Source organism: Anomaloglossus baeobatrachus, chromosome 9 (assembly GCF_048569485.1).
Source record: "Anomaloglossus baeobatrachus isolate aAnoBae1 chromosome 9, aAnoBae1.hap1, whole genome shotgun sequence".
In the NCBI taxonomy this organism is placed as follows: domain Eukaryota; kingdom Metazoa; phylum Chordata; class Amphibia; order Anura; family Aromobatidae; genus Anomaloglossus; species Anomaloglossus baeobatrachus.
Window position 1 is genome coordinate 197,169,121 of NC_134361.1, and position 27,634 is coordinate 197,196,754.

The following is a 27,634-nucleotide window of genomic DNA, read 5'->3' on the forward strand; positions in this document are numbered from 1 at the left end:
CTTCTCTTGAGGATCTAGGCCCCAGTGCATCCAACAACGCTGTGGCTTGGGCCATTTTGGACAAAGTTGATTCCCGATTGTCACTAGATCCATGATGTGGCACATAGTGTAAATCCTCTGGGTCAATATCGGCGGGATCCTCATCGTCCTCTGCATCATTCTGGGCATCCCAACGGACTAATTTCCGGATCAAGTCCGACCGAGTCTCAGCGTTCCAGTAGATAATCTTTCGCCTCTGGCACAGATCCTGTAGCATCCATTTACTGCAGCGGTCGTAACTCCTCTCTTGTCCTTGTCCCATGGCTGAGCTGGTGGGGTTGGACATGACAGCGTCCGAAACCTGAATGCCTCCCCTATGGCCTGCTGGGTATGCTTATGTGCCTCCCTGGTTGTTGAGCCCTGGACGGTGTCCACGAACACCAGTCCGCTGCAGCTCCCCTGGGTAAACCAGGCTGAGTAGTATCCCACTGCTGCCACCAATTGTGGAGACACGGGGCTCAGTGGGTGCTCTCGTCCACTAAAACCCGCCGCCTTTAGAAAGACAGCGTGGCTCAGGGCTCATCCCAACTGAATGCCGGCCTCCTTAACCGTGGGCGTAACACTACTCAGACAACACAGGGTGAGGGAAGCACAATAATTAGACTTTATTGGATCCCCAAACAATTAACGGCACATAACACATAACCAGCAAAACACACAAATGTAACAGGCAACAGAGTCTCACCCTTCTGCTGGCTCACCAGGGATTTAGAATGTCCATGCCTCATAGGTTCCAGGGCTACTCACTCCAATCCAGCAGCACCCCGCTTTTGGCGGGCACCCACCGGGACTGGAATAACGCCAGATTTAGGAAGCTGTGTGAGGTCTGCAAAGTCTGTAACAGGTGACTGAACTGTCCCAACCTGAGTGTCCTCCTTAGGTAGTCCTGGTATAATGTTACAATCCTGGCAGCCGGGGTCGAAATCCCTAGGCTGTGGATATGGTCTCCAGCCGGAACCGGAAGCCCCTAGATTGAAGCCATAAGATATCCTGATCCTCTAGTCAGCTCCAAAGAGCTTAGACTGGATCCATTAGCATCCATCAACCTTCAACAACCCTGGTGGCTTAAAGAAGTCCCTTTTATAGCCATAACCTTCCCTTAGGATACACTGCGTCCTCATCGATTGGTTGGACAAGATTGCTTCTCCCATTGGATGAATTTCAAGCTGCATGGATAATGTTCATTTAAATGATGTGCATAGAAAGACTCAGTATATCTACATGGAGTCGGCAAGTAACCGACTAGACAATAGCTACTAAGGTAATTACATTATCAATACACAACTACAATACAATGGTTACTGGAAATGTCTGGAGAACAATACGTCTGGCTTTCAGTGGCCAACACAATTACATTGAGTCAACAAGAGTCTTGTAAAAACAATGAGGGACTTCTCCCCCGTCTATAGACAATCTATCGTGCTGTCTGGCTGGATTTTAAGAAACTTTAACCCATGAGAGTCCATGTCGTCACATTGATTATTAAGGAATCCAAGGGAAAGGACTCCTCCTTGCCCCAGTCCAAACCTAAGAGACCTCAGCAGAGAAAAATCCAATCGAGGTTTCGGTCCTTTCGTCCCTCCGCCAAGCCCCATTCTTCTTCGTCCAACAGGCCGGAGAAAGGCCAGAGGAACTCCTATGCGTGGTGGTCCAAGTCACGCCCCCAAAAGGCCGCAGGAGGCACTGCCTCCAAGACGGCCTCCTCATGACTCTCGGCCTCCCCTAGCCGCATCCTCGGTCGGTGGCAGGCTCTCCCGCTTTGGCGACGCCTGGTGGCCACATGTTCAAGACCGATGGGTGAGAGACATTCTGTCTCATGGTTACAGGATAGAGTTCAGCTCTCGTCCTGCGGCTCATTTCTTCAGAACCTCTCCGCCCCCCGCTCAGGCCGACGCACTTTTTCAGGCAGTGGACGCTCTGAAGATGGAAGGAGTTGTGATTCCCGTTCCCCTTCAGGAACGTGGTCGCGGATTTTACTCCAACTTGTTCGTGGTGCCAAAAAAGGACGGGTCATTCCGTCCCGTTCTGGACCTCAAGCTACTCAACAGACATGTGAGAACCAGACGGTTTCGGATGGAATCTCTCCGCTCGGTCATCGCCTCGATGTCACAAGGAGACTTCCTAGCATCGATCGACATCAAGGATGCTTATCTCCATGTACCGATCGCACCCGAACATCAACGTTTCCTGCGTTTCGTCATCGGGGACGAACACCTTCAGTTCGTGGCATTGCCTTTCGGCCTGGCGACAGCCCCATGGGTTTTCACCAAAGTCATGGCATCCGTCGTGGCGGTCCTGCACTCTCAAGGCCACTCGGTGATCCCCTACTTGGACGATCTCCTAGTCAGGGCCCCTTCTTGGGTGGCGTGTCAACAAAGTCTAACCGTCGCTCTGGCGACTCTCCAGCAGTTCGGGTGGATCATCAACTTCCCGAAATCCAAGTTGACACCGACCCAATCACTGACTTACCTTGGGATGGAGTTTCATACCCAGCAAGCGTTAGTCAAGCTACCGAGCGACAAACAGCTTTCTCTGCAGGCAGGGGTGCAATCACTTCTTCGGAGTCAGTCACACCCCTTAAGGCGCCTCATGCACTTCCTGGGGAAGATGGTGGCAGCTATAGAGGCAGTCCCGTTCGCGCAATTCCATCTTCGGCCACTCCAATGGGACATTCTCCGCAAATGGGACAAGAGTGCGGCTTCCCTCGACAAGAACGTCTCTCTTTCCCTTGCAACCAAAACATCACTTCAGTGGTGGCTCCTACCCACTTCTCTGTCGCGGGGAAAATCCTTCCTACCCCCAACCTGGGCTGTGGTCACCACAGACGCGAGCCTGTCAGGTTGGGGAGCGGTTTTTCTCCACCACAGGGCTCAGGGAACCTGGACTCCAATAGAATCATCCCTTCAGATCAATATCCTGGAGATAAGGGCAGTATATCTAGCCCTATTGGCTTTCCAACGGTGGCTGGAGGGCAGGCAGATCCGTATCCAGTCGGACAACGCCACTGCCGTCGCCTACATCAACCACCAAGGCGGCACTCGCAGTCGTCAAGCCTTCCAGGAAGTCCGACGGATTCTGCAGTGGGTGGAAGCCACAGGCTCCACCATCTCCGCAGTTCACATCCCGGGCGTAGAAAACTGGGAAGCAGATTTTCTCAGTCGTCAGGGCATGGACGCGGGGGAATGGTCTCTGCACCCAGACGTGTTTCGAGAGATCTGTCGCCGCTGGGGAACGCCGGACGTTGATCTCATGGCGTCACGGCACAACAACAAGGTGCCTTCATGGCACGGTCTCAGGATCACAGAGCTCTGGCGGCGGACGCGTTAGTCCAGGATTGGTCGCAGTTTCGACTGCCTTATGTGTTTCCCCCTCTGGCGATGCTGCCCAGAGTACTACGCAAGATCAGGTCCGACTGCCGTCGCGCCATTCTCGTCGCTCCAGACTGGCCGAGGCGGTCGTGGTATCCGGATCTGTGGCACCTCACGGTGGGTCAACCGTGGGCGCTTCCAGACCGCCCAGACTTGCTGTCACAAGGCCCGTTTTTCCATCTGAATTCTGTGGCCCTCAACCTGACTGTGTGGCCATTGAGTCCTGGCTCCTAGCGTCTTCAGGGTTATCTCAGGATGTCATTGCCACCATGAGACAGGCCAGGAAGCCAACGTCCGCCAAGATCTATTACAGGTCTTGGCAAATCTTCCTATCCTGGTGCGCTAATAACGGTTTTCCTCCATGGCCGTTTGCCTTACCCACTTTTCTTTCATTCCTTCAATCTGGAATGGACAAGGGTTTGCCCCTCGGCTCTCTCAAGGGCCAAGTATCGGCGCTCTCCGTGTTTTTTCAAAAACGTCTAGCCAGGCTTCCGCAGGTCCGCACGTTCCTGCAGGGGGTTTGCCACATGGTCCCACCTTACAAACGTCCGCTGGAACCCTGGGATCTTAACAGGGTTCTGACGGCTCTTCAAAAACCACCTTTCGAGCCGCTGCGGGATGTCTCTCTCTCACGTCTTTCGCAGAAGGTGGCCTTCCTAGTGGCAGTCACATCACTTCGGAGAGTGTCTGAGCTCGCAGCGCTGTCATGCAAAGCCCCCTTCCTGGTTTTTCACCAGGATAAGGTGGTTCTGCGTCCTGTCCCGGAATTTCTCCCTAAGGTGGTATCCCCTTTTCATCTAAATCAGGATATCTCCTTGCCTTCCTTTTGCCCTAATCCAATTCACCAGTGTGAAAAGGATTTGCACTCTTTGGATCTAGTGAGAGCACTCCGGTTCTACGTGTCTCGCACGGCGCCCCTGCGCCGTTCAGATGCGCTCTTTGTCCTTGTCGCTGGCCAGCGTAAGGGCTCTCAGGCTTCCAAGTCAACCTTGGCTCGGTGGATCAAGGAACCGATTCTCGAGGCCTACCGTTCTTCTGGGCTTCCGCTCCCTTCAGGGTTGAAAGCCCATTCTACCAGAGCCGTGGGTGCGTCCTGGGCATTGCGGCACCGGGCTACGGCTCAGCAGGTGTGTCAGGCAGCTACGTGGTCTAGTCTGCACACTTTCACGAAACACTATCAAGTGCATACCTATGCTTCGGCAGACGCCAGTCTAGGTAGGCGAGTCCTTCAGGCGGCGGTTGCCCACCTGTAAGAGGGGGCCGTTTTCGGCTCTTTTTATCGAGGTATTCTTTTACCCACCCAGGGACTGCTCTTGGACGTCCCAATTGTCTGGGTCTCCCAATGGAGCGTTAAAGAAAAAGGGAATTTTGTTTACTTACCGTAAATTCCTTTTCTTCTAGCTCCTATTGGGAGACCCAGCACCCGCCCCTGTGCCCTTCGGGCTGTTGTTCTTTTGTGTACACATGTTGTTCATGTTGAATTGTTCTTTTGGTTCATGGTCTTCAGTTCTCCGAACATCCTTCGGATTGAATTTACCCTAGACCAATTTATAAGTTTTCTCCTTCCTGCTTTTGCACCAAAACTGAGGAGCCCGTGATCCACGGGAGGGTGTATAGGCAGAGGGAAGGGGTTACACTTTTTAAAGTGTAATACTTTGTGTGGCCTCCAGAGGCAGAAGCTATACACCCCAATTGTCTGGGTCTCCCAATAGGAGCTAGAAGAAAAGGAATTTACGGTAAGTAAACAAAATTCCCTTTATTTGTGGCTTCTTAAAGAGCGACTATCAATTAATAGGGGTTTAACTGTAATGTGTTTAGCTTTAACATCTTTACGTCCGAGCCTGTTTTCACCTTCATGACTAGGTCAATTTTTTCAATTCTGACCACTGTCACTTTATGGTGTAATAACTCCTAGTGACTCTGAGACTGATTTTCATGACATTGTACTTCACAATAGCGGTAAATTTAGGACAATATGTTTTGCGCTTATTTGTGAAAATATCGGAAATTTGGCAAAAATGTGGAAAGTTTTGCAATTTTCATACTTTCATGCCCTTAACCTTTGTCCGGCTGAATAGGTACAATTGTAACTATTCCGTTTTAAAATTGCAATACATTTTTTTTTCCAAAAGCCATAGAGGGCTGAAATTTCGTGACGTCTCTGCAGTTTTGGTCCAGAATATATTGGCCAAATTTCAATAAAATATCTCCACCCCGTTCCGAGACAAGGGGTCGCTGTTAACGTTGTTAAATTATTTAGCCTGACGAATGTTAAATAAGAAGTTATGTCACACAAAATAGTTAATAAATAACATTTCCCAAATGTCTACTTTACATCAGCACAAATGTTGAAACATAATTTTTTTTGTTAGGAAGTTAGAAGGGTTCAAAGTTTATCAGCAGTTTGTCATTTTTCCAACAAAATTTACCAAACCATTTTTTAGGGACCATATTACATTTGAAGTGACTTTGAGAGGCCTAGGTGACATAAAATACCCAAACGTGAAACCATTCTATAAACTGCACCCCTCAAACTGATTAAATCAAAATCCAAGAAGTTTATTAACTCTTGCAGTGCTTCACAGAAACTAAAACAATGTGGAAGGAAAAAAATGAAAACTTTTTTTCCCACAAAAATGTTACTTTAGTCCAAAATTTTGCATTTTTACAAGGGTAACAGGACAAAATGCACCATACAAGTTGTGCAATTGCTCCTGAGTACGCCAATACTCCATATGGGGTGGAGAAATACTCTTTGGGCGCACGACAGGGCTCGGAAGGGAAGGAGCGCCATTTGACTTTTTAAATTTAAAATTTGCTGGAATTGTTAGCACAAGTCATGCTGCGTTTGGAGAGCCACTGATGTGCCTAAACAGTTGAAAGCCCCCTCAAAGTGACCCAAATTTGGAAACTACACCTCTTGAAAAATACATTTTTAACACAAAAATGTTGCTTTAACCCCAAATCTTTCATTTTCACAAGGGTAACAGGAAAAAATGGACCTTACAAATTGTTGTGCAATTTATTCTGAGTACACTGATACCCCATAAGTGATGGAAAACTACTGTGCGAGCGAACGGTGGGAAGGGGAGGAGCTCAATTTGAATTTTTGAATGGGAAGATTGGCTGGAATCGTTAGCGGAGAGCTCCAAATGTGCCTATTGGAAACCCCCCCCCACACAAGTGACTCCATTTTGGAAACTAAACCCATCTAGGGTTGCAGTGAGCACATTGAATCCCCAGGTGCTTCACAGAATTTTATAATGTTGAGCCGAGAGAATTTTAAAAAAATGTAACCACAAAAATGTTGCTTTAACCCTACATTTTTCATTTTCCCTACAGTACTGGGAGATAATGGACTGTACAATTTGTTGTGCAATTTCATCTAAGTAGGCCAATACCCCATATGTGGTCGAAAACTTATTTTGAGGCACAGTACAAATTGAAGAAAGGATAGAACGCCATATTTCAGTTCAGATTTAGTTGGAATGGTTTGGGGGTGCCATGTCACATTGGCAGAGCCCTTGAGGTGCCAAAACAGCAGATGTCTTCCACAAGTGACCCTATTTTACAAACTGCACTCAAAGAATTCATCAAGGGGTGTAGTGAGAATATTGACACTACAGGTGTGTCACAAAATGTTATACTATTAGGCGATGAATAAAAAATAATTAGATTTCTACCTCTAAAATGTTGTTTTAACCCCAGATTTTCTATTTTCACAAGGGGAATAGGTAAAAAAAGGCCTCATAATGTGTTACTTAATTTCTCCTAAACGGGGCAAGAGCAAACATGTAACAGTACTGTTTGGCCACATGGCAGGGCTCGGGAAAGGAGCACCATTTAATTTGTGGAGCACAGATTTAACTAGAATAGATTGCGGACTCCATTTACAGAGCCACTCAGTGCCAGAACAGCAGATACCTGCTGGGAGTTCATTTACAAGTGTAGGGACAATTTTGTCTCTGGAAAACATCTATAGACTCAAACGCAATAAATGTTGCAGAAGTAAAAATTGCAAATAAGCCCATGTAATGGCCAGCACATTGTAGTGCCCATACATTGTGCCCAGCTTATGCTTATGGAGACACTCTCCTCTTAAATTAAGCGAGCTCTACTCACTACAACAATACCAAACATGTGCAAGTTAACTGTGGTTTAGGCATACTGTGGGACTCTGTGGGATTTTGCTGGACTTCTTTTTTGAGGGAGGAGCCATAGCTCTTTTACAAAACCTTTGTGCTGCCAGTAACGTGGAAGGCCCCAATATTTCCATTAACAAATGACGGACCTGAGTCGGGGTTTGTGGGTTGAGTTGAATGCTATTTGGTAGTAATTTAGGTAGAAAACATTTTGGATCAGTTCACATTTAGCTTGTGCTCAAGGCTGAGCACTTACATTAGAGTTTCCATCTACATCTCCGAAATATGTGTGTAGCACCCCTGAGGTATCAGGTGCCACAAAATATGTAACCTGTGGACAACCCAAACCGTGGAATACCAGTGCCAGTGACAACACAACACACAACCCCTTTTACCTGCCTGGAGACAGCTTAGAGACGTGCCTTATGGAAGCCGTCTATTGGAAGGGGGCTCATCCAATTGGTAAGCTAGAAACCCGGGATGGGGAGAAGCTGGAATTAAACAGAGAGCGGGAATTGAAGTCAGTTAGGAGCGAGGAGGACGTCAGTTAGGAGGCAGGACGACGGGAAAGTGAAGGGAAAGGAGTAAAACCTGAAGAAAGAACTGGTGCTAAAATAGAGGAGAGTTGCTGTGGAGTAAGGAACCAGTGATTAAGGAAGCCAGGGTTGCCAGAGGAGTGCGGGACCAGGACTCACAGCATCCAGCACAGGCGGGGTGCAAAACCCTTGAATTGGAGTATGCTTCAAGCTACCTGTTAAATCTGCCAGGTGAGGGGATCATCAGGGTCCCTCACGAACCTGAGTGTTTGGAGCAAAGCATCAAGGAGGGGACCTGGGAACAGGGACAGGAGTGCAGCCCATTAAATTGTCCAGGCTGCCTGCTATGAGGGTAAAGACTGTGAAACGGAGTGGATCCCAGGAAGCTTTAGGCCATGGGGACCCACCAAAAGCCAAAGTGTGCACGGAGGACAAGGTCACCAGGTCACTAACTGGCACTGGGAACAAAGGGTGAGGGGACACCTGAAAACCAGCACCACCCGGGTGGCAGTACCAGAACAGTGAGTAAAAACCAGTTTAAACTGCAATTCCTGTGTGGCTTGAATCCTTTCTACATTGGTGCATCATCAGCTCACACTGCACACTACTACCACCATCATCCTCTTCAGGGGGCTAGCCCAACTTGTGGAGGGCCAGAATACCTGAGCTGCATTATACTACCCGCCCCAGGAAGATCACTCAATGGCGGCTCCTACAAAATAGTCGCAATCTGCAAGTGGCGTAGTCAAAAACTCTTATTTGTTTTACTTTTATTTTTCCACTTTTTCACCCTTTTTCGGATCGACTCCCGGGGTCACGGAATCGGGCATCGGCCGCGACCACGATTCCCCTGTTCACCACATGCCTGGGACCAAGTATCCCACTGCCCTGGGGCATCAGACATGACTTAGATGAAACCCTTTATGGATCTATTCACTGTAATGAGGCAGCAAAGTTACTCTGGACTTCATTTGGCCTCTATTTAGCGATGTCTTTCTTTTTCAAAGTTGAACATAACTATTGATGACTGCACTTTTAAGCATGCCTAAAAAGGTGTGTAAAAAGATGGACACTGCAAGACCACAGGTCAAACGAGAGTTCAAAGTGACTCCCTCATCCTCATTATGAATTTTCCACTGGGAACTTTGAGTAATATTTTTCTGAGATTTACACATAATCCCAGGTGTAAGCACTCAGCAAAGAGCGCAGGATAAATGTGAACCACGCCGTACTGCAATCATTGAAAGGCACAATGAACAATTCAATAGCAGTTGAAGAATTGGCTTCTTTTTTTACGCCGTACACCATGCGGTATAAGTGATTAGGCGGTTTTATTTCCCGTCACCCCGCTGCCCACCCTGTGTATCCTGCCTTAGGCTCTGTCTTTAGCATTTCCCTCCTGACATTTGGCACATTGCCAGGGCACTTAACTGATTTCATATTTCACTAGGCTGTCTAAAACAGTGCCAGTATATGACAAACAGGGACACAACCTACATTTCATTTAGCCTCATCAGTGACGGTTGTTCCCATACAATACTTCTGAAAAAATGCTGATCCTCATGTTTGACCTTGACAAAGTTTCATGTACTCTCATATCATCACATATAGGCATATATAAACCTTGTTGCATTTTTCTCTCATTAGACTCCAATTCCTTGATAAAGGCTTGTCCAAAAGCCAAAATGTTGGAATCTTATTTTGCGTCTATACTTCAATAAAATTTAATTGCATCAAGACTTTTTCTTTTGTTCACAAGAGTGTCAAAGTTTTTTGTACATCTCTGGTTTATTTTTTGTTTATGAAGACCTACGGGCAGTTGATCTTCATCTACTCTTTGCACACAATCAAGGCACCCAATGGCAGAGGCAACAAAACAACCCCAAAACATCTTTGAACCTCCATGATACTGTAGGTACTGTGTTCTTTATTTTGTAGGCCTCATTTTGTTTTTGGTAAACAGAGCTTTTTGGTAATGCACATCATTCTTCTATGTTGGTTTCATCTGTCCTCAAGACTCTTTCCCAGAATTCCCAGAAGGATTTTGTCTTAGTTCCACACATATTTGTAAACTGTGTCAGCAGTTGGGTCTTTCTGAGTCTCCTGGCATAGCGTTTAATTTCACTCAAATGTCGACAGATCACGTTGACACTGATGCACCCTGAAACTGCTGGACAGTTTGAATTTCTTTGGAGCTTGATTGAAGCTGTTTATCCATCATTCAGACTATCCTATGTTGCAATCCTTCCTAAATTTTTCTGTCATCCATGTCCAGGGAGCTATAATACCATGGGTTTAAACGTCTTCGTGCACTGTGGACAAAGGAACATCAAAATCTCTGGGGATGAACGTGTAACCTTGAGATTGTTGATATTTTTCAACAATTTTAACTCTCAAGTCCTCAGACAGTTCTCTTTCTTTTCGCCATGCCTAGTGTGGCACACAGAGGCACATAATGCAAACATTAAGTCAGCTTCTCTTTTTATCTGGTTTCAGATGTGATTTTCATATTGCCCACACCTAATTTCCGCAGGTGAGTTTAAAGTTGTTTACCCGCAATTTTGGAATGGTGTCAACAATTTTGTCCGGCCCACATTGGGAGGGTTTGTGTTAAATTTTGTCCAATTTGCCTATTTTTTCCTCTGGCTTTTTTTTTGTTGTTGTTGTTCCAATACACACAAAGGAACTAAACGTGTAATTGCAATAATTTTCTTGGAAAAATACTTCATTTTTTTTAAACAATTTCAAGGGTGCCAGCACTTTTGGCCATGACTGTATAATGTATTTGAGTAGAGGATTGACAGGTAGTTAGTATTGTATTTGTTTTTACTATATTTCTGCTTCAAGTCCAGTAAGGGGACTAATAAGAAAAATTTAAAAACAATAACAAAAAACCCATAAGTTCAAATCATCCCTTTTTTGACCAATTAAAAATAATGATAATTAAAAGAAGTACACATGTGGTATCGCCGCATTCAGAAAAGTCCTATCTATCAAAATATAAAAAAAGTTAACATAATCGGTAAACAAAAATAATTTAAGAACACCAAATTTAATTACTTTTGGTCTCTACAATACCATAAAAAATGCTGTAACAAAGGATAAAAATGTCATATCTATACCAAAATGGTATCAATAAAAGCGCCCCACAAAAATAAGCCATCACATGGCTCCATCGACTGAAAAATGAAATCATTTTGGGTCTTGGAAAATGATGACACAACCCACAGAATTATTTTTTGCAAATGTTTGATTTTTTTTTCATCACTAAAATAATTTAAAAAAACTGAACATGGTTGGTGTCATTGTAATTGTACTGACTAGGTGAATCATATTGTGAGGTCATTTTTATGACAAAATGTACATATGACAAAAGGGCTCTCATATGTATATATGGACAGAAAGAAAATAGTTATGGCTCTGGGAAGAAAGGGAGGAAAAAAACAAATGTTAAATGTTTTACTGTAAAGTTTGTGAGAATGAAAAGAAAATCTACTTGATTTGATGTTTTACTGCTTTTTGACAGTCTGAGATATGTAGTACATCCTGCATGAAGCATAACATGTTCATTTGGGGGTATTTTTTTTTTTTAAAGAAGTGTCCATGAATTATGATTCTCAAATTACCCATAATTTTCACTATTTCTTGACAGCGTACCTTAGACCCCATAGACACCTTAGACTGTGCTGCAATTTCTTATTTATGAATATATTTTATATCGTTGGTTATCTTTTTCTTTTCTTTTTTCAGAGTTAGTTGATCATTTGTTCAGTATGCATCCAAGATGCCTATTATCATTGAACAATATATTAACAATTTATTCCTTAAATTTAAGAAGAAAAACACAAATGTCTTGATACACAACATGACACAATTTTCGAAAGCTCAAATATGAAATTTATTTAGGGGATAAATAAAGTGGGCAGGGAGGGAGGTTGATCAAAACTGAGAAGTTCCCATTTTGAGATTTCATCAGTCCTCAATCATTCACGCTTTTTACTCTTCGCTTTCCTTCTGCAAGTAAAAAGAAAATAACATTATGTTAATTTTACGCAGTTCATGAAAGTACACCTTTTTTATGTGAGTTAATAGAAAAGAGAATGTACCTTTCCACCAACGTCACGGCTCTTGGCCCTCAGCTTGTTCACTTGGGACTCAGCAATGTCAGCTCTCTCCTCAGCCTCTTCAAGCTCATGTTGGACCTTCCTGAAGCGGCTCAGGTGAGCATTGGATTGTTCCTCCTTTAGTAGAAGAACACAGTGGTAAGAGAAAAGTTTATTATATAGAATATAAATTTTAACTCTGGTAAAGGAAAAAAATGTTTTACTTACAGATTCCTCAGCTTGTCTCTTGTATGCCTTAACCTTCAGTTGCAGTTTATCGACCAGATCCTGAAGTCTGAGGCTGTTCTTTCTGTCTTCTTCAGTCTTCAAAAACAATGAAATTATTTACATTTTAGAATTCAGATTTCTAAAGTAAAATGATTTATCAGAAATAATTTAGAATCTATTTATGCTTCATTTTTATTATTTACCTGGTAGGTCAGTTCCTTCACTTTCCTCTCGTATTTACGAACTCCTTTGATGGCTTCAACTCCACGTTTCTGCTCATTTTCCAGCTCATTTTCCAGTTCACGCACCTGTGAAAATCATTATCATAAACTTATAATCATTTTTTTCTTAATTGTATTGACATTATTATGTAAAATGATGCATACTCTTGATTCCAGTTTCTGGAGCTGCTTCTTGCCTCCCTTCAGTGCCAGTTGTTCAGCTTCATCCAGACGGTGCTGCAGATCCTTCACTGTCTGTTCCAGGTTCTTCTTCATTCTTTCCAAGTGAGCGCTAGTGTCCTGTTCCTTCTTCAACTCTTCTGCCATCAAAGCAGCCTTGAGAACGATAAAGCATTAATAAATATAGGAATCTAAGAAAACAGAAATTTATTGGAGGCATTTTGAAGAAGACTTACATCAGTGATGGCTTTCTTAGCTTTCTCTTCAGCGTTTCTTGCTTCCTGAACAGTCTCCTCTACTTCATTCTGGAGATGACCAATGTCTGCTTCAAGCTTCTTTTTGCTGTTGATCAGGCTGGTATTCTGATAGAGAGAATATAATTTTAATATTTTAATATTGCACATGGTGTGTTTGAAGGTTTTATATCCTCTTACAGCTCAGCTGAAGACCTTACCTGAGAGTGCAGGAGTTGAAGACGTTCACTAGAATCCAGAAGTTCCTGTTCTGCAATCTTGCGAGATCTCTCAGTCTGTTCCAGAGCAGCCCTAGACTCTTCAATTTCTGCCTGTTGCAAATTGTTTCTACGTTCAATGACTGCAACCTGTTCCTTCAGATCCTCCTGTCCTCTGATAGCATCATCCAGGTGCAATTGAGCATCCTGTTGAAAAAGTGCAAAAATATGAATGAAATGTTTAACTATTATATCACTCTTTCATTTTGTAGAGTGTATAACAAATTAGGAAAAATATAAAGAAGTTATATGGTATTAGGGTTATAAATAATGATATAGATGTTTGTTAACTGTACCTTCAGTTGTCCAATTGTAAAGAGAATGGCACTCACCAGATTTTTGCTGTATAAAATCGTGTTTATTCGGGTTTGGAGGTTACATGTGCAGGGCAGGTGGGTGGGGAAGGAGAGCTATACACGTCCGACGACGGCCGTTTCGCACTTGCAAAGTGCTTCAGCTGGCACTTTGCAAGTGCGAAACGGCCGTCGTCGGACGTGTATAGCTCTCCCTCCCCACCCACCTGCCCTGCACATGTAACCTCCAAACCCGAATAAACACGATTTTATACAGCAAAAATCTGGTGAGTGCCATTCTCTTTACAATTGGATTTTGCATCGTCTTTTTTCATGTGCACTCCAGAGCTGTTCTGATTCATATGGCCGTATGGACTTGACATTTGCGTATGGTGCGGAGTGGTGCCCCGGTCTTTTTCTCTTTACATATTGATGTACCTTCAGTTGTCCTTGCACATTTCTGAGTTGTTTCTGTGCCTCTGCAGCCTGTCGGTTGGCATGGCTGAGTTGGATCTCAAGTTCATTCAAGTCTCCTTCCATCTTCTTCTTCAGTCTGAGAGCATCATTTCTGCTTCTAATTTCAGAGTCCAGTGTACTCTGCATGGTGTCAATAGCTCTTTGGCTGTTTCTCTTCAGCTGCTCAATTTCCTCATCCTTCTCAGCAATCTTCCTGTCTACCTCTGATTTAATTTGGTTGAGCTCAAGCTGAACACGCAGGATCTTGGCTTCTTCATGTTCCAATGATCCCTGTAGAGGTAAATGAAAAAATATTTAGATGTAAATGCGTTTTAATTCTATTTACTATACAAATTAATTTCCAAAGTTAACTGGTTCTTCTGACAACTGATGAAAGATAAAATAATATTCCCCAAAACTTACCCATGAAAACATATGTAATCTGTGAAAAGTAATTGTTGTATGCCAGGATATTGGAATCAGGGATGAGTGTTACCATGATTCTTACAAAATAAATAGCACTGAAAGTGCACACTTTCATTATATAATTATATTACATGATTAACTAATTCAAACAGCTAGAATCATTTATTTTAAGAATATGTATATGTTATAGCAACATACTTCAGCTTCCTCCAGAGCAGCCTGCAGGTCACCCTTTTCTTGCTCAGTTTGCTTCTTGGCCTTTTCTAACTCATTGATAGATTTTCCAGTGTCACCAATCTGTTCAGTCAGATCTGAGATCTCCTCTAAAATAAGGAAGTTAAAAAAAATTGAAAATTAAAAAATATAATATTTGTATTAATATACAATATAAGTATGTGAAGATTTAATAAACTATAGCCAAATCTTTTTGGAACATCCTGGCAACACTAACCCTGACTTATAAACTATTAAGTATAACGAGTACAGGGTAAATTGTTATCTAATAAACATACGTTGTAAGTTCTTGTTTTCGCGTTTCAAGGTCTCAACTTGTTCCAGGGCCTCTTCATAAGCATTCTTCATCTTAAAGATTTCAGTGCTTAAGCTGCGAGCTTCTTTTTGAGCAGCCTCTAGCTCAGCCTGTCCCTCTTCATACTTCTGTTTCCATTCAACCAGGACCTTTAGAAATAAAAAGAGATGTCATTAACATAGAATATTCCAGTTATTATGCAGAATATTAACCAGCAGAATTGTAATACCTCTGTGCTAAGGGGGGAAATGTACCTTATCAAAGTTCCTCTGCTTCTTGTCAAGAGCAGCTGCTGCACCGTTTGCTCTTTCCACATCAACCATAAGGTCTTCTACTTCAGATTGTAGCCTCTGCTTGGTCTTTTCCAATGAGGCACACTTGGAGTTCACAGCCTCTACCTGCTCCTCAGCATCCTGCAAGCGCTGGGCCAGCTTCTTCCTGAAATTACATTGAAAAGATATATAATAAAAATTGTTTTCTTGTTTGAATGGTACAGGTAATGTGAGTAATAATTGCTTGGTCTTTAAACCTACTTGGCATCTTCCAGTTCCTCTGTGCGCTGAATGGCGTCAGTTTCATATTTGGTCCTCCACTGGGCAACTTCACCGTTAGCTTTGGACAAAGAGCGCTGAAGTTCAGCCTTGGCTTCTTGTTCCTCTTCATATTGCTCACGAAGCAAATCATTATCGTGACGGGAAGATTGAAGAGCATGGGCCAAGGCGTTCTTAGCCTACAATATACAAATACATTTTGCTAGTTAAAGCATCAAAATAACCATCTCAACGTTTTAGTTGCAAATATTATGTATAGGGCTCTAACTGTATACCTTTGATTCTTCCTCTAGTTGTCTCTTGAGTTCCTCCACCTGCTGGGTGAATCCCTGCTTTCCTCTGGAGAGCTGAGAAATCAGAGCTTCTTTCTCCTCAACTTGACGAGACAGCTCACCTATAATTAAGAAAATAGCAGATGTTCCACTTTTAAAATATTTACCTTACATAGGGATGAACTCTAGATAAAAGTGCAATTCTGGAGGGGAAATAGTGAAGATTTGTTATAGTTTATACTTGGTTTTACTATTTCTTCATTCTTTTTAGTTTTCAGATATCATACACTGGTGGCTATGAAAATAATATATTCACAGACTGCTGTTTCTGAAAAATAGATTATGTTGATGCTAGTGTGTTAATTTACCATTCTCTGTCTGGGAACGAGCTCTTTGAGCTGAAAGGTCATTGATCACACGTTGATGCTCATCATCCTTAGACTTTACTTCACTGAGTTGGTCCTCAACTACACGGTTGATCTTTTCAAGATTGGCCTACAAAAATAAATCTTGGTAAGGCTTATATTCACAACTTAAATAGAATTATAGAAAATATGTGGCTCATTAAATCACCTTAGCTTTAGAGATACTCTCCATATTGCTGGCAAGATCATCAACTTCCATCTTCAGTTCACTCTTTTCTTTCTCTAGTTTCTGCTTCACTCGTTGCAGGTTATCAATTTGTTCACCAAGTTCAGCAACACTGTCAGCATGCTTTTTGCGCAGGGCAGAAGCTGTTGCTTCATGCTGAAGAGTGGCTTCTTCAAGATCACGTCTCAGTTTCTGGAACTCAGCTTCACGCTTCTTGTTCAACTCAATCTGGGCGGATGTTGCACCTCCAGCTTCTTCAAGTCTTTCACTGATCTCTTCAAGTTCTCTAGAAAGATCAGCTCTCTGCTTCTCAATCTTGGCACGAGCTGCGCGCTCAGCTTCAATTTCTTCTTCAAGTTCTTCAATACGGGCCTAGAGATCAGTATTTGGTTATTATAGGCAATAAAAACTTTGATGTATCACATAATCTTGTCTTCCAGGATTTTACCTGAAGTTCTTTGATCTTCTTCTGCAGTTGTAATCCCAGGGACTGTTCATCCTCTATCTTGCTTTGCAGCTGGGTAATTTCAAACTCTTTCCTATGAAGTAGAAATAATGTCCCGAGTGACTACCAGTTTTGGATCAAGATTTTTATGTAAAACAGATTAGTAAATACCCACTTCTTAAGTTTCTCCTCAGTTTGTTGTTTATCATTTTCAAGATCCATAACTGTTTCCTGAGACAGTTTGAGGTCACCTTCAAGCTTCCTCTTAGCTCTCTCCAGGTCAAGACGGAGTTTCTTCTCTTGTTCAAGGGAACCTTCCAGCTACATAAATAAAATGTAAGATTTTTTTTATAAAATGCGATTCATCCAAACTGTGAAATTATACAAATGAAATGTTATTCAAATACTTACATCGTCAACTTGCTGTTCCAGCTTTGTCTTGGCTTTCGTCAAAGAACTGACTTTGTCTTCCTCAGCCTGGAGGTCATCAAGTGTTTGCTGGTGAGCTTCCTGGAGAGCCTTCTTTTCCTTGGAGACTTTGGAGATATTTTCATCAAGAGTTGCCAATTCTTCTGTAAGATTTTTAACCTATAATTGAAGAATACTCATGAGTTTAAAAACATATTGAGTTAATTGGAAAACAAGTATGTTCTCGTTCTTGACTGTACCTTGTTTTCTGTGGCATGCTTTTCTTTTTCAACTTTAGCCAGGGTAAGTTCCAAGTCATCAATGTCTTTCTTCAGCTCAGAGCATTCATCCTCTAATTTCCGTTTCTTAGCGGTCAACTCAGCATTGGATTCTTCTTCATCTTCAAGTCTTTCATTCAGTTCCTTCAGCTTGGACTCCAACTGGATCTTATTCTTGATGAGGCCTTCACATCTTTCCTCAGAATCAGCCAGAGTCTCACCTTCCTACAGAAATTAAAATGCATATTAGCTTAGTATGTAATATTCAGTTACCTAATATAACGATATATTAATATATGCAAGTGTATTTACTGATTGGACTTGGAGAAGAAGGTCATTCTTTTCTTGGACAATGACAACCAATTTTTCTTCTAGCTCCTTCCTCTTAGCTTCTGACTTGGCCAAAGCATCTTTTGTCTTTTCAAACTCATCCTTCATGTTTGCCATCTCTTTTTCTGTCTCAGCGCTCTGCAGAAGAGGCTTGATCTTGAAGTAGAGTTTCATCCATGGCCAATGTTTGACATTCATGAAGGATCTAATATTGTACTGGATAACAAATATAGCCTCCCTGTTTTACGAAATTGATTTAGTGTTAGGTTTTTCAAACAAATTACATTGCATTTATCATTGAGTAATATTCCAACTATATTTAAATAAAAATACCTTCTCTCCATCATCTTCTTAAACTCAACTCTCATCAAGAAACCTCTGCAAAGAGCCTGAGTACGAGTAATCAGTTGTGCCAACTTTTCATCTCTCATCTCTTCAAGGGTACCCAGCAGACCAGCTTTGAAGAACACCTTCAGGTATTAATAAAAAGTTAAAGACATAATTTCAAGGATATAAACAGTTCATTTTACCCAAGATATCTGATATCTACAATCAATGTACCTTAGTGTGCCCAAATTTGTATTGAGTGTGATCAACATCAATTGAGCCCAAGAGTTTCTCAGCTGCCTTTTTGCTGTCAATAAATTGCCCGTCGGGAATTGCACTGGCGTTCAGCACCTTGTAACTAGCAAACAAGAGTAATGAAAAATAAAACAGGTCAATCTTAACAGTTTCAGTAGTTTTAATTAGCAATATTTTTTTAACTTATAAGTGTGATGTGTTATCACAATTTTCTATGACAGAGCTAAGGTAAGGTAAACTAAATGGTAGAAGTAGTTAGAACAGATTTGTACAAAGCTATTTTGATGTATGGAAATAAAGTTACCGTTGCTTGAAGTCAGCATAGAGGATTCTGCTTGGGAATCCCTTTCTGCAAATTCTGATACCTTCCAATACACCGTTACATCTCAACTGGTGGATGATCAAGTGGTTATCCATGATACCTGAAATTATAACAGTAATTTGATTGTGTCAGTGATAAATAATGGTGTTTGTTCAGTTTTAATGTGCTCTGTTAAAACAATTGAGTACAAATATATAAATCAATACCTGGAGTTTTAGTCTCATTAGGAATCAAACAACGCACAAAGTGAGGATGAGTGCTTTTCAAGTTGGTCATCAGTTTGTTCAAGTTTTCCTAAAGCAAATACCAAATAATATATTTCAATGAATTGAGAAGGCTGATGAACATCCTATATTAAAGTAAATCTACACATGAAATTATATATAGTTTATATTTATTATTGTATATACAATAAGTTATACTGACTCTGAAAAGAGCAGACACAGTCTGGAAGGAAGATCCCTTCTTCTTCTTTCCACCTTTGCCACCAGATTCAGCTATGTAAAAGAACAGCAAAATATTAATAATAATTTTTAGATGCATCATGAAATTTTTTTAAATGTATAATCACAATAATCGGCAGGAATGAATCACTTACCCTCAGGATTAGCCATGCTAGAATACAAGAAGGCCAACAGTTTGACAGAAGACTTCTGGTAGAGCTGGATAACAGACTCGTTCAGTGGATCCTTATTCTTATCGAGCCAGCCAGAGATGTTGTAATCCACAGTACCAGCATAATGCACCAGAGAGAAGTGAGCTTCAGCCTTGCCTTTGCCTGGCTTGGGCTTCTCAAAGTTCTTGCACTTGCCAAGATGCTGTTCATACAGCTTGTTCTTGAAGGATGTGTCAGTAGCCTTGGGGAACATGCACTCCTCTTCAAGGATGGAGAAGATACCCATGGGCTGAAATCACACAGTAAATGTTATTGAGTTTTTGAGTAATATATAGATATTAACTATAGACTTATATAGCCCATTTATGTGAGTTTACCTTCTCAATAAGCTCAATACAGGCTGCCAAGTCCATACCGAAATCAATGAACTCCCAGTCGATACCTTCCTTCTTGTATTCCTCCTGTTCCAGGACGAACATGTGGTGGTTGAAGAACTGCTGCAGCTTCTCATTGGTGAAGTTGATGCAAAGCTGTTCCAAGGTGTTGAACTGTAAGTTGTTAAATAGACGTTAGAAAATACAATACAGCTGGGTCAGGAGACTTGTCAGACTTGAACAGGTTGATAACTTACATCAAATATTTCAAATCCAGCAATATCCAGCACACCAATGAAGAATTGTCTGGGCTGCTTTGTGTCCAACTGTTGGTTGATACGAGTGACCATCCACAAGAAGAGTTTCTCAAAGACTGACTTGCTGAGGGCACCAACGGCATTGTACACCTAAAGTGGGAAGTACATCAGTGTTTACCTGAAGTGGTTTATTAAACTGGTACAATTATTTATTACAATGTTAATTGTAATGTACCTGTTGCACAGTCTGTCCCTTGGTGACAAATTCATTGCCGACTTTTACTCTTGGGTAGCACAAAGCCTTAAGCAAGTCAGCAGAGTTCAAGCCCATCAAATAACCGACTTTGTCAGCAACTGCATTAGAAGGTATAGCACCATGTTATTGTACGTGGATGATAATGGAACAATTCAGTTATCATAGTACATAATTAATACAAGTGTTAACCTTCTGTGCCGTCTGGCTCAGCCTGTTCCTCTCTCTGCTTTTGCTTGAATTTCATGTTACCATTGTGCATGACTGCACCAGTCATTTTGTAGATACCAATCTTCTCTTCTGGTGTGAATCCCAGGATATCAATAGCAGTCTGTCAGATAATCATAGTACATAAACGTCAGTCACTGACATACATCAGATTTGACAATTATAATATATAAATAAATAAACCACACACTTACATCTGTGGCTATCAATTCCTCTTCATCATTAATACTCTTCACAGTTATTTCACCCTGGCTGATCCAAGGGTAGTCGTATGGGTTGGTGGTGACCAGAAGCGCTTCTAAACAGAAAAAAATAATCCAATTTGTGACCAAGGTGCAATATATGTATATACATTACTTGAAAGAGGTTCCAAGAGTAATTGAAACATTGCTGTAATCATATGGCTCAATCAAGGCACAACTTTTTTTTATTATTTTGAATTTGGGAATACCACCATTTTCAATTTATATTGTTAGTGTTGTGTGCATGGAATACATCTGAGATCTACTCATTGCACAGTCATATATTTAAAGTACATCCGATTTCAAGTCTCTTCCAGACTCTAAACTTACCAACGATTTCTGGTTTAAAGTTTGTCAAGATCTGGTAGAAGATGTGGTAGCTTCTTTCAGCAGAAAGCTGGAATGTTACTCTGGACTTTTCCAGCAGATCTGTAATTTTATATAAAAAAGGTTCATTTAAATATATGTCATAAATGACAATAAGAGAAACGCAATGTAATACTTACATGTTTCAATATCAGCAGAAGACAGTTTTCCTGTGGTTCCGAAATGGATTCTGATAAATTTACCCTAAATAAGACATAGATCAGAGTTTACAGATTATGAAAAATTTTGAGAAAGTACAAGTTTTATGTTTGTGAACTTGGACTTATAATACTTACAAAACGAGAGGAGTTATCATTTCTCACGGTCTTGGCATTACCAAAGGCTTCCAGCAGAGGGTTAGCCTGGATAATTTGATCCTCCAAAGTTCCCTAAAAGGCATAATACAATGACTTAGTTTCTTCATCTCAATATAGAGGTAAGAACACATTTTAGATTAGGATATATTTGTGTTCATCTAAAATAAATAATTTAGTAGTGCTCAATGTAGAAACTGAATTTTTCCAAGTGTTACATTATTGTTCTTTTTATAAATAGAGATGAGCATACCCGTGGATGTTCGGGTTCAGCCAGACTTTAGTTAAAAGTTCATTTCGGGACCCAGACTTGACCTGAACTTGTTCCCAGACCGTGAACCCCATGTAAATCAATGGTGATCAAAACAAATGGGCTCGGCTCAAGAAACAAGTATAATTGAAGCTCTCCGCTTACATACAGGTAGCCATAAAAAGAGCATTTTTTTGGGAAGGGATGGTTGTTTTTTTTCTTTTATACACAGTATGTGAAAATGTTGGTTTTACCCCAATGAGAACCATCCAGAAACTGCAAGTGGCTCTCATTGGGCCGAGCACCGATGTTCAATCGAGTGGTTAGCATATGAACAGCACCCAAACTCGAACACAGACCTTTTTTTTTAACAAACTTTGCACACCCAGTGTTTGGTACAGACCCTGAACTTTACAGTTTGGTTTCGCTCATCCCTATTCATAAACTAAAAATACCTTTCTTTTTGTATTGTGAGCTAAGATTCTTTTAATTTAGTATTTACCTTCATTTGGTTGGCGGGTTCCTTCTTCTTTCCAGAATCTCCAATAGCTGCAATTGTTGCAAAGTACTGGATGACACGCTTGGTGTTTACAGTCTTTCCAGCACCAGATTCTCCACTGGTGATAAAGAGGAAATCAAATACATCATGAATATGTAGACGTCAGTTACATTGCATATATGAAAAATTCGTATTTGACATTACTTACGTAATCAGGACAGACTGATTTTCACGATCTGTCAAAATGAAGGTAACAGGTCATATATATATATATATCAAATGAAACTTGGAACTATTCTGTAATGTGTAAATGCTCTTCACCTGTTAACATGTACTGATAGGCATTATCAGAGATGGAGAAGATGTGTGGTGGGGCTTCCATACGCTTCTTGCCTCTGTAGCCGGCTACCACCTTAGGGTCGTACACTGGCAGCCACTTGTAGGGATTGACAGTGACGCAGAAAAGCCCAGAGTAGGTCTGTAATAAATGTAAGCACTTAAGCACAACAATATTTTACACCATATGTACCAAGTGTATTAACTAGGACTAAATATCTATCATATAAAAGACGTCCTGTTTAAAGTTTATACATAAAAGGCCCAAAATACAATTATTAACACCCAGATTAGTAATATAAGTTATATATATTAACTAAAAGGATTTGCGTAATTTTAAGTAAAGATAGGCCATTTAAAGCCAACAAATAATGATTGCTTAGTGTTTATCCCAATTGGCCTTATCGATAGTAAGAACCCAGAATCTACACGCTCTCCTGGGAGTTATGATATAGAGATGAAAGATTTTCACTATCTTAACATTTTGATATTAAATATTATGTTTTAGAAAATATATTGTAACTTCAAGAGTAATCGTTTTCTGATGGTTTCCTAGGTTTGACAAATCAAATCTTTCAGACTTACGTAGATCATCCAGGCTGCATAACGCTCTTTGAGGTTATAAAGCACAGAAGCCTCATTCAGATGAGTCATCATGGCCATGTCTTCAATTTTGTCATACTTTGGAGGATTCTGAGGGTAAACTTGAGCTTCTTTTACAGTTACATTCTGGAAAGAAGACAATAGGTTTAGTGATGTTCTAGCATGTGCAGCATACGGCATTTAGTTTATTAGGGATATATATTATAATAATTACCCTTCCATCGTCAGTCTTCACGGTGATTTTTCCTTCTTCCCGAGCAGTGACCAAACCTTTCACATAGAGTTCCTTTTGATCGTCTACAAAGCAGGTGTTCTTGGCATCAAAAGGTTTGTTTTGAGCCTCCAGTCTCTCCTTATCTGACTTACGGAGAAACTGGGCGGCATCGCCAAAGCAGGCCATCTCACCGTCACCCATGGTTGCTGGTTTCTGCAAGAAAATACTTTTTTAATTTTTTTTTCTATATTATAAATTCACTTATATTTAAAATATAATCCAAAATTACAAAGCAGTGATTAATTAACGCTATTTATTTGTATCCCACTACCATGAATGTTTGCAAACTACACTATTTGATAAAAGTAAATGACAAAACATTGTACTTTTGTCTGTTAGTGAACTTTTAACTCATTTAGGAGCATTTAGAGTATGAAATGGATTTTTGTGGTCACAACGTTTTTACCTGAGGGAGGTATCTATACTGTCTTGTTGGATTTTATCAGTGTGGGGCGGGGCATTGTGCTTAGATCAGCAATTTGATGTGCCATTTTGGCAAACTATAATATAGTTTAGATTTTCAGGTACAGTGATTTTACAAAAACAAAAAGAAGTGTTTGTTAACTGAATTTTCTCAGCTGCTTTGCTAAACGGAGCACACATATGACAGCTGTCAGCTTCGTATTCTCTTGGTCTTCTCATAAACATATGCTCTTATCAGAAATACATATCTGGCATTAACTTATTTTCCTTCATAACAAGGAAATTCTACATGTTTCCTCCTGGTGCTTATATGCCTTTGATTGTCTACTGATGCCTATGATTTTGGTTGGATCTACTGTCAATAGCATGTATCAGGTTAATTAAGTCACTTTTGTCGTAAAAATAATATTAAAAAAGTTCCTTCTCTGCTTTTCAAATAAATGATTTGCACAAAAATGCTAATTGTATAATTATTGATAATTTTTATTTTAATCAGGTTTTTTAGTAGTTTAAAGTAAGGATTTTTTGAAGATATTATGAATATAGTCAAAGATTATTAAGTCATTCTTAATAGGTCTTTAAATTAATAGAAGAATTAAACACTGGTTCCAGAGATAGTGGACAACCTGTGACAAATCTAAAAGAAATCCACAGGAAATCACATATGTATTTTATTTGGACTTTTTACGGAAAAAATTCAGAACAGAAATATGAGCATGCAGTAGATTTACATATCATGCTTATAATATTTTCTGCTAATTTTTGCTGCTATGCGTGGATGATATTTTGCAAAATCCCAGCCACTTGTCTTCTACTGTATATTGCTTCGGATATGCAGTGTAAAATCCAAATCACAGATTGGGCCAATTCTGCTATAACTAGATGCGGTTTTAGTCATTGTTAAAAAGTTATAATTTTAGGATTAATCACTGTGTGTGCTTTAAAGCACCACTTCAGCGTTTTCTTTTATTGTAAGCATGAAGTGGTGCATCTAATCTAAGTTTTCCCCAGCATCTTCACCTTCTATCGCTGATACTTGCATCAGTCTTTGTGACCTACCGGCAGCTCCAGTGTTTCCTGGAGTGGCTGGAAGTCACAAATCAATAGAAAGTCTATGAGAGCCTTGTTCTGGCTCTCATAGACTTGCATTAGGCACTTGTGATGTAACCTGTGACTTTTGGGCCAGTCACAAGTTACTGTCACAAGATGGTGCCACAGGACCAGAGCTGTGCCGAAAAAAGTGAAGTCGATGGAAGGTGAATAGAAGAGAAGACGCTGGGACCTTAGATTAAAAATATCACTCCAGCGGTGATAAAAAAATAAAACAACAAAATGTTGGGGTGGTACTCTAAGTTCCCTAGAGATTAAATCGTATTACTAGATATTATATGGTTGTATCTACGTACTTCACATATTTTTTAGTGCTGTTTTTTAGGTTCTCACTAAATTAGTTGTGAATTTCACTTACGACTTTGACACTACTTGATTCACAAGTAGTTGAATGAACAAAACTTTTATGGAGAAACTTATATACCTATAGTTTACAGAAAAAAAATTATAATGCTGGAGCCCACACAATTTTAATTTTTAGATGTCACTTTTACTTGTGATTTTGCTTTTAAGCACTATAGACCCACCGAGGGCCATGCAGTATTTTAAGTTTCCGTCTTTATTGTTGTAGAATGTAATGTGACTGTACAGTGAGACAGAAACCATAGAGACAACTTGAACTATGGTGCAATTAAAAGCAAAATGGGTAAGAAAAGTAATTATTCTGGAAGCTCCTGCACTATATTTCTTTTTTTCTGGATGACTGGAGGTACACATTTGTCTATTGACTTAGGCTCTGTTCACATGTCCAGTTGTCATTTGTTTGAAACTGATCCAGTATTAAAGAAAAGATTGGATCAAGTACAAAAGGAGCAAAAACATGCACATTTTGGCTTCTGTTTTACATCCGTTTTTGTTCCTTTTGCTACGAGTTCATTTTTACTAGATGTGTCTTAGATCCCCTCTAATATTATGGGCATGTGCAGTGTGTTAAAAAATAGATCAGTTTACAAATATCATGACTGATAACTAGGGATGATTGAATACCACAAATATCCGACTTCGCGAATATTCGCCGAATAGGTCGCCGCTATTCGACTATTTGCGAATATTCGATACTCAATTTAAGTCTATGGGAAACCCAAATAACAATTATTTGGGTTTCCCATAGACTTACGTTACGCAACGAATATTCGCATAGCGGCGACCTAGTCGTCGGATATTTGCGAAGGCGAATATTTTGGTATTCGATCATCCCTACTGATAACCATTCATTACAATCCTTTTTCCATAGACATCATTGTTTTAAAAATGGATCCAGCTGCTATCCAATTTTTTGACTGGACAGACTACATTTTTTGATCCAGTTGAAAAATGGAGCGCAGCTGTATTCCTATCAAAAAGAAGATATTGTAGAAAATTTCTTCTCCCATTCAAATGAATGGATCCAGTACTTTGTTTTTTTTCCCCATTTTTGTCATCCCAGAAGAGATTAATAAATGGAAATAACTACTTGACATGTGAACATAGTCTGACGAACAATGACTGACATATTTATATATAGCGCAAGGACTCACCTTTTATTGACACACGATGGAGAAACTTTGGTGAACCCCCCCTATAAAGGGAAAAAAAGCAAAGATTTAATATAAATATCATACTATGGAAAAATATTAAAGCATACAAAAATATAATGTTAATAATAAAAGTATATTAGTATTTCACAGTTAAAGTAAATGTAGATAATTTTCTGTAATCTAGCATTATTTCTATGAGGATCTTGTTGAATATGAAAGTGATTGCCTAAATTATAAAAATCCCTTAATTCTATATTTTTCATAATTGGCTTTTACAGAGACAGTTAGATGATTTTTTCCCATTTCACATATCCAAAACATCCCAACACAAATACAACAGACATAGGGCACAGCACTTACCACCAACTCTGATGTGACCAACGGAGGTCCTTCTAGCCTGCTTATATAGACCAGCCCACTGCCTACTCAGCTTTCTGCAGAAAAGGAAGTGTCTTCAGATTTCCTTAACTGTGCAACAAGCCCAAATAGTCAGTCCATCATAAGTAAAAATAACCCACATAATGTAACAGGAGGTCTGGATGCCGTGCAACTGTTCCCTTCTCCAGCATATACATTATATGTTTCACATATAGTTTCAAGCAAAATACAGAATGCTGTAATCCCAAACTTGACTGATACAACAACACAACATTGGTACGAATATATTTATAATCACTTAGTTTAACTAACATTGAATTAAATTGTATTTGGTCAGACATTTTGTGTTATATAAGTTGTGCTTTCTATATTTTTAGGTGTGCCATTTGAGTATATTGGTACTACACATTATGTAGGTATTCTATAAATAATTGGAAAAAGTTGTTAGAAAAATAGCAATTTCTTGAAAGAATTAGAGATATTCTGCATTTGAAAGTAATTGAGTCAAAGAAAAAATGATCTGTCTCTTTGCTCTAATAGGATAAATATGCAAGGGGGTCTCCTACTAGGAACTCACTAATTTAAGCCCAAATGTAAGAATGGGTCCTGTTCTGGTGGAGAATAGTTGTCTATTTCTTACATTAAGAGTCATTCATCTAAATAGCTGTCATGTAATGCTCTTTCAGCGACTATTGGAAGTGAAAAGTCTAGTTGGTTGGCAGAAGGAGAGGGATCCTCCGTTATTTTTTGTAGTCTAGTTTTGTACTGGGAAATCCTAGTCAA

The 27,634-nt window shown here is 40.4% G+C and overlaps 1 protein-coding gene across 1 annotated transcript; it reads right to left on the reverse strand.

The window, feature by feature from the left end:
* Positions 1–11,975: 11,975 nt before the first annotated feature.
* Positions 11,976–26,515, reverse strand: LOC142251413 (myosin-4-like). Its single transcript, XM_075324189.1, has 40 exons — positions 26,474–26,515; positions 23,364–23,576; positions 23,132–23,275; positions 22,532–22,688; positions 22,419–22,446; positions 22,214–22,328; positions 21,444–21,536; positions 21,288–21,351; positions 21,112–21,210; positions 20,734–20,837; positions 20,504–20,642; positions 20,294–20,412; positions 20,059–20,208; positions 19,805–19,975; positions 19,410–19,716; positions 19,238–19,308; positions 19,018–19,105; positions 18,794–18,911; positions 18,469–18,592; positions 18,241–18,377; positions 17,890–18,145; positions 17,560–17,802; positions 17,303–17,479; positions 17,067–17,212; positions 16,895–16,985; positions 16,429–16,818; positions 16,224–16,350; positions 15,859–15,977; positions 15,566–15,762; positions 15,287–15,470; positions 15,016–15,181; positions 14,702–14,826; positions 14,060–14,368; positions 13,272–13,475; positions 13,054–13,179; positions 12,803–12,973; positions 12,620–12,724; positions 12,417–12,512; positions 12,192–12,326; positions 11,976–12,099 (listed from the first exon to the last, which is right to left on the reverse strand). Exons 2-40 carry the CDS (start codon positions 23,562–23,564, stop codon positions 12,082–12,084), a joined length of 5,814 nt encoding a protein of 1,937 aa, XP_075180304.1. The 5' UTR covers positions 23,565–23,576; positions 26,474–26,515; the 3' UTR covers positions 11,976–12,081.
* Positions 26,516–27,634: the final 1,119 nt, after the last annotated feature.

Coding starts and splice junctions, on each gene's coding strand:
- LOC142251413 (XM_075324189.1), bottom strand. CDS start 23,564: ATGGGTGACGGTGAGATGGCCTGCTTTGGCGATGCCGCCCAGTTTCTC. Junction 20,838..21,111: donor CTTTAAACCAGAAATCGTTG/GTAAGTTTAGAG, acceptor TTTTCTGTTTAG/AAGCGCTTCTGGTCACCACC. Junction 13,476..14,059: donor ATGTGCAAGGACAACTGAAG/GTACATCAATAT, acceptor CTTTTTCAACAG/GATGCTCAATTGCACCTGGA.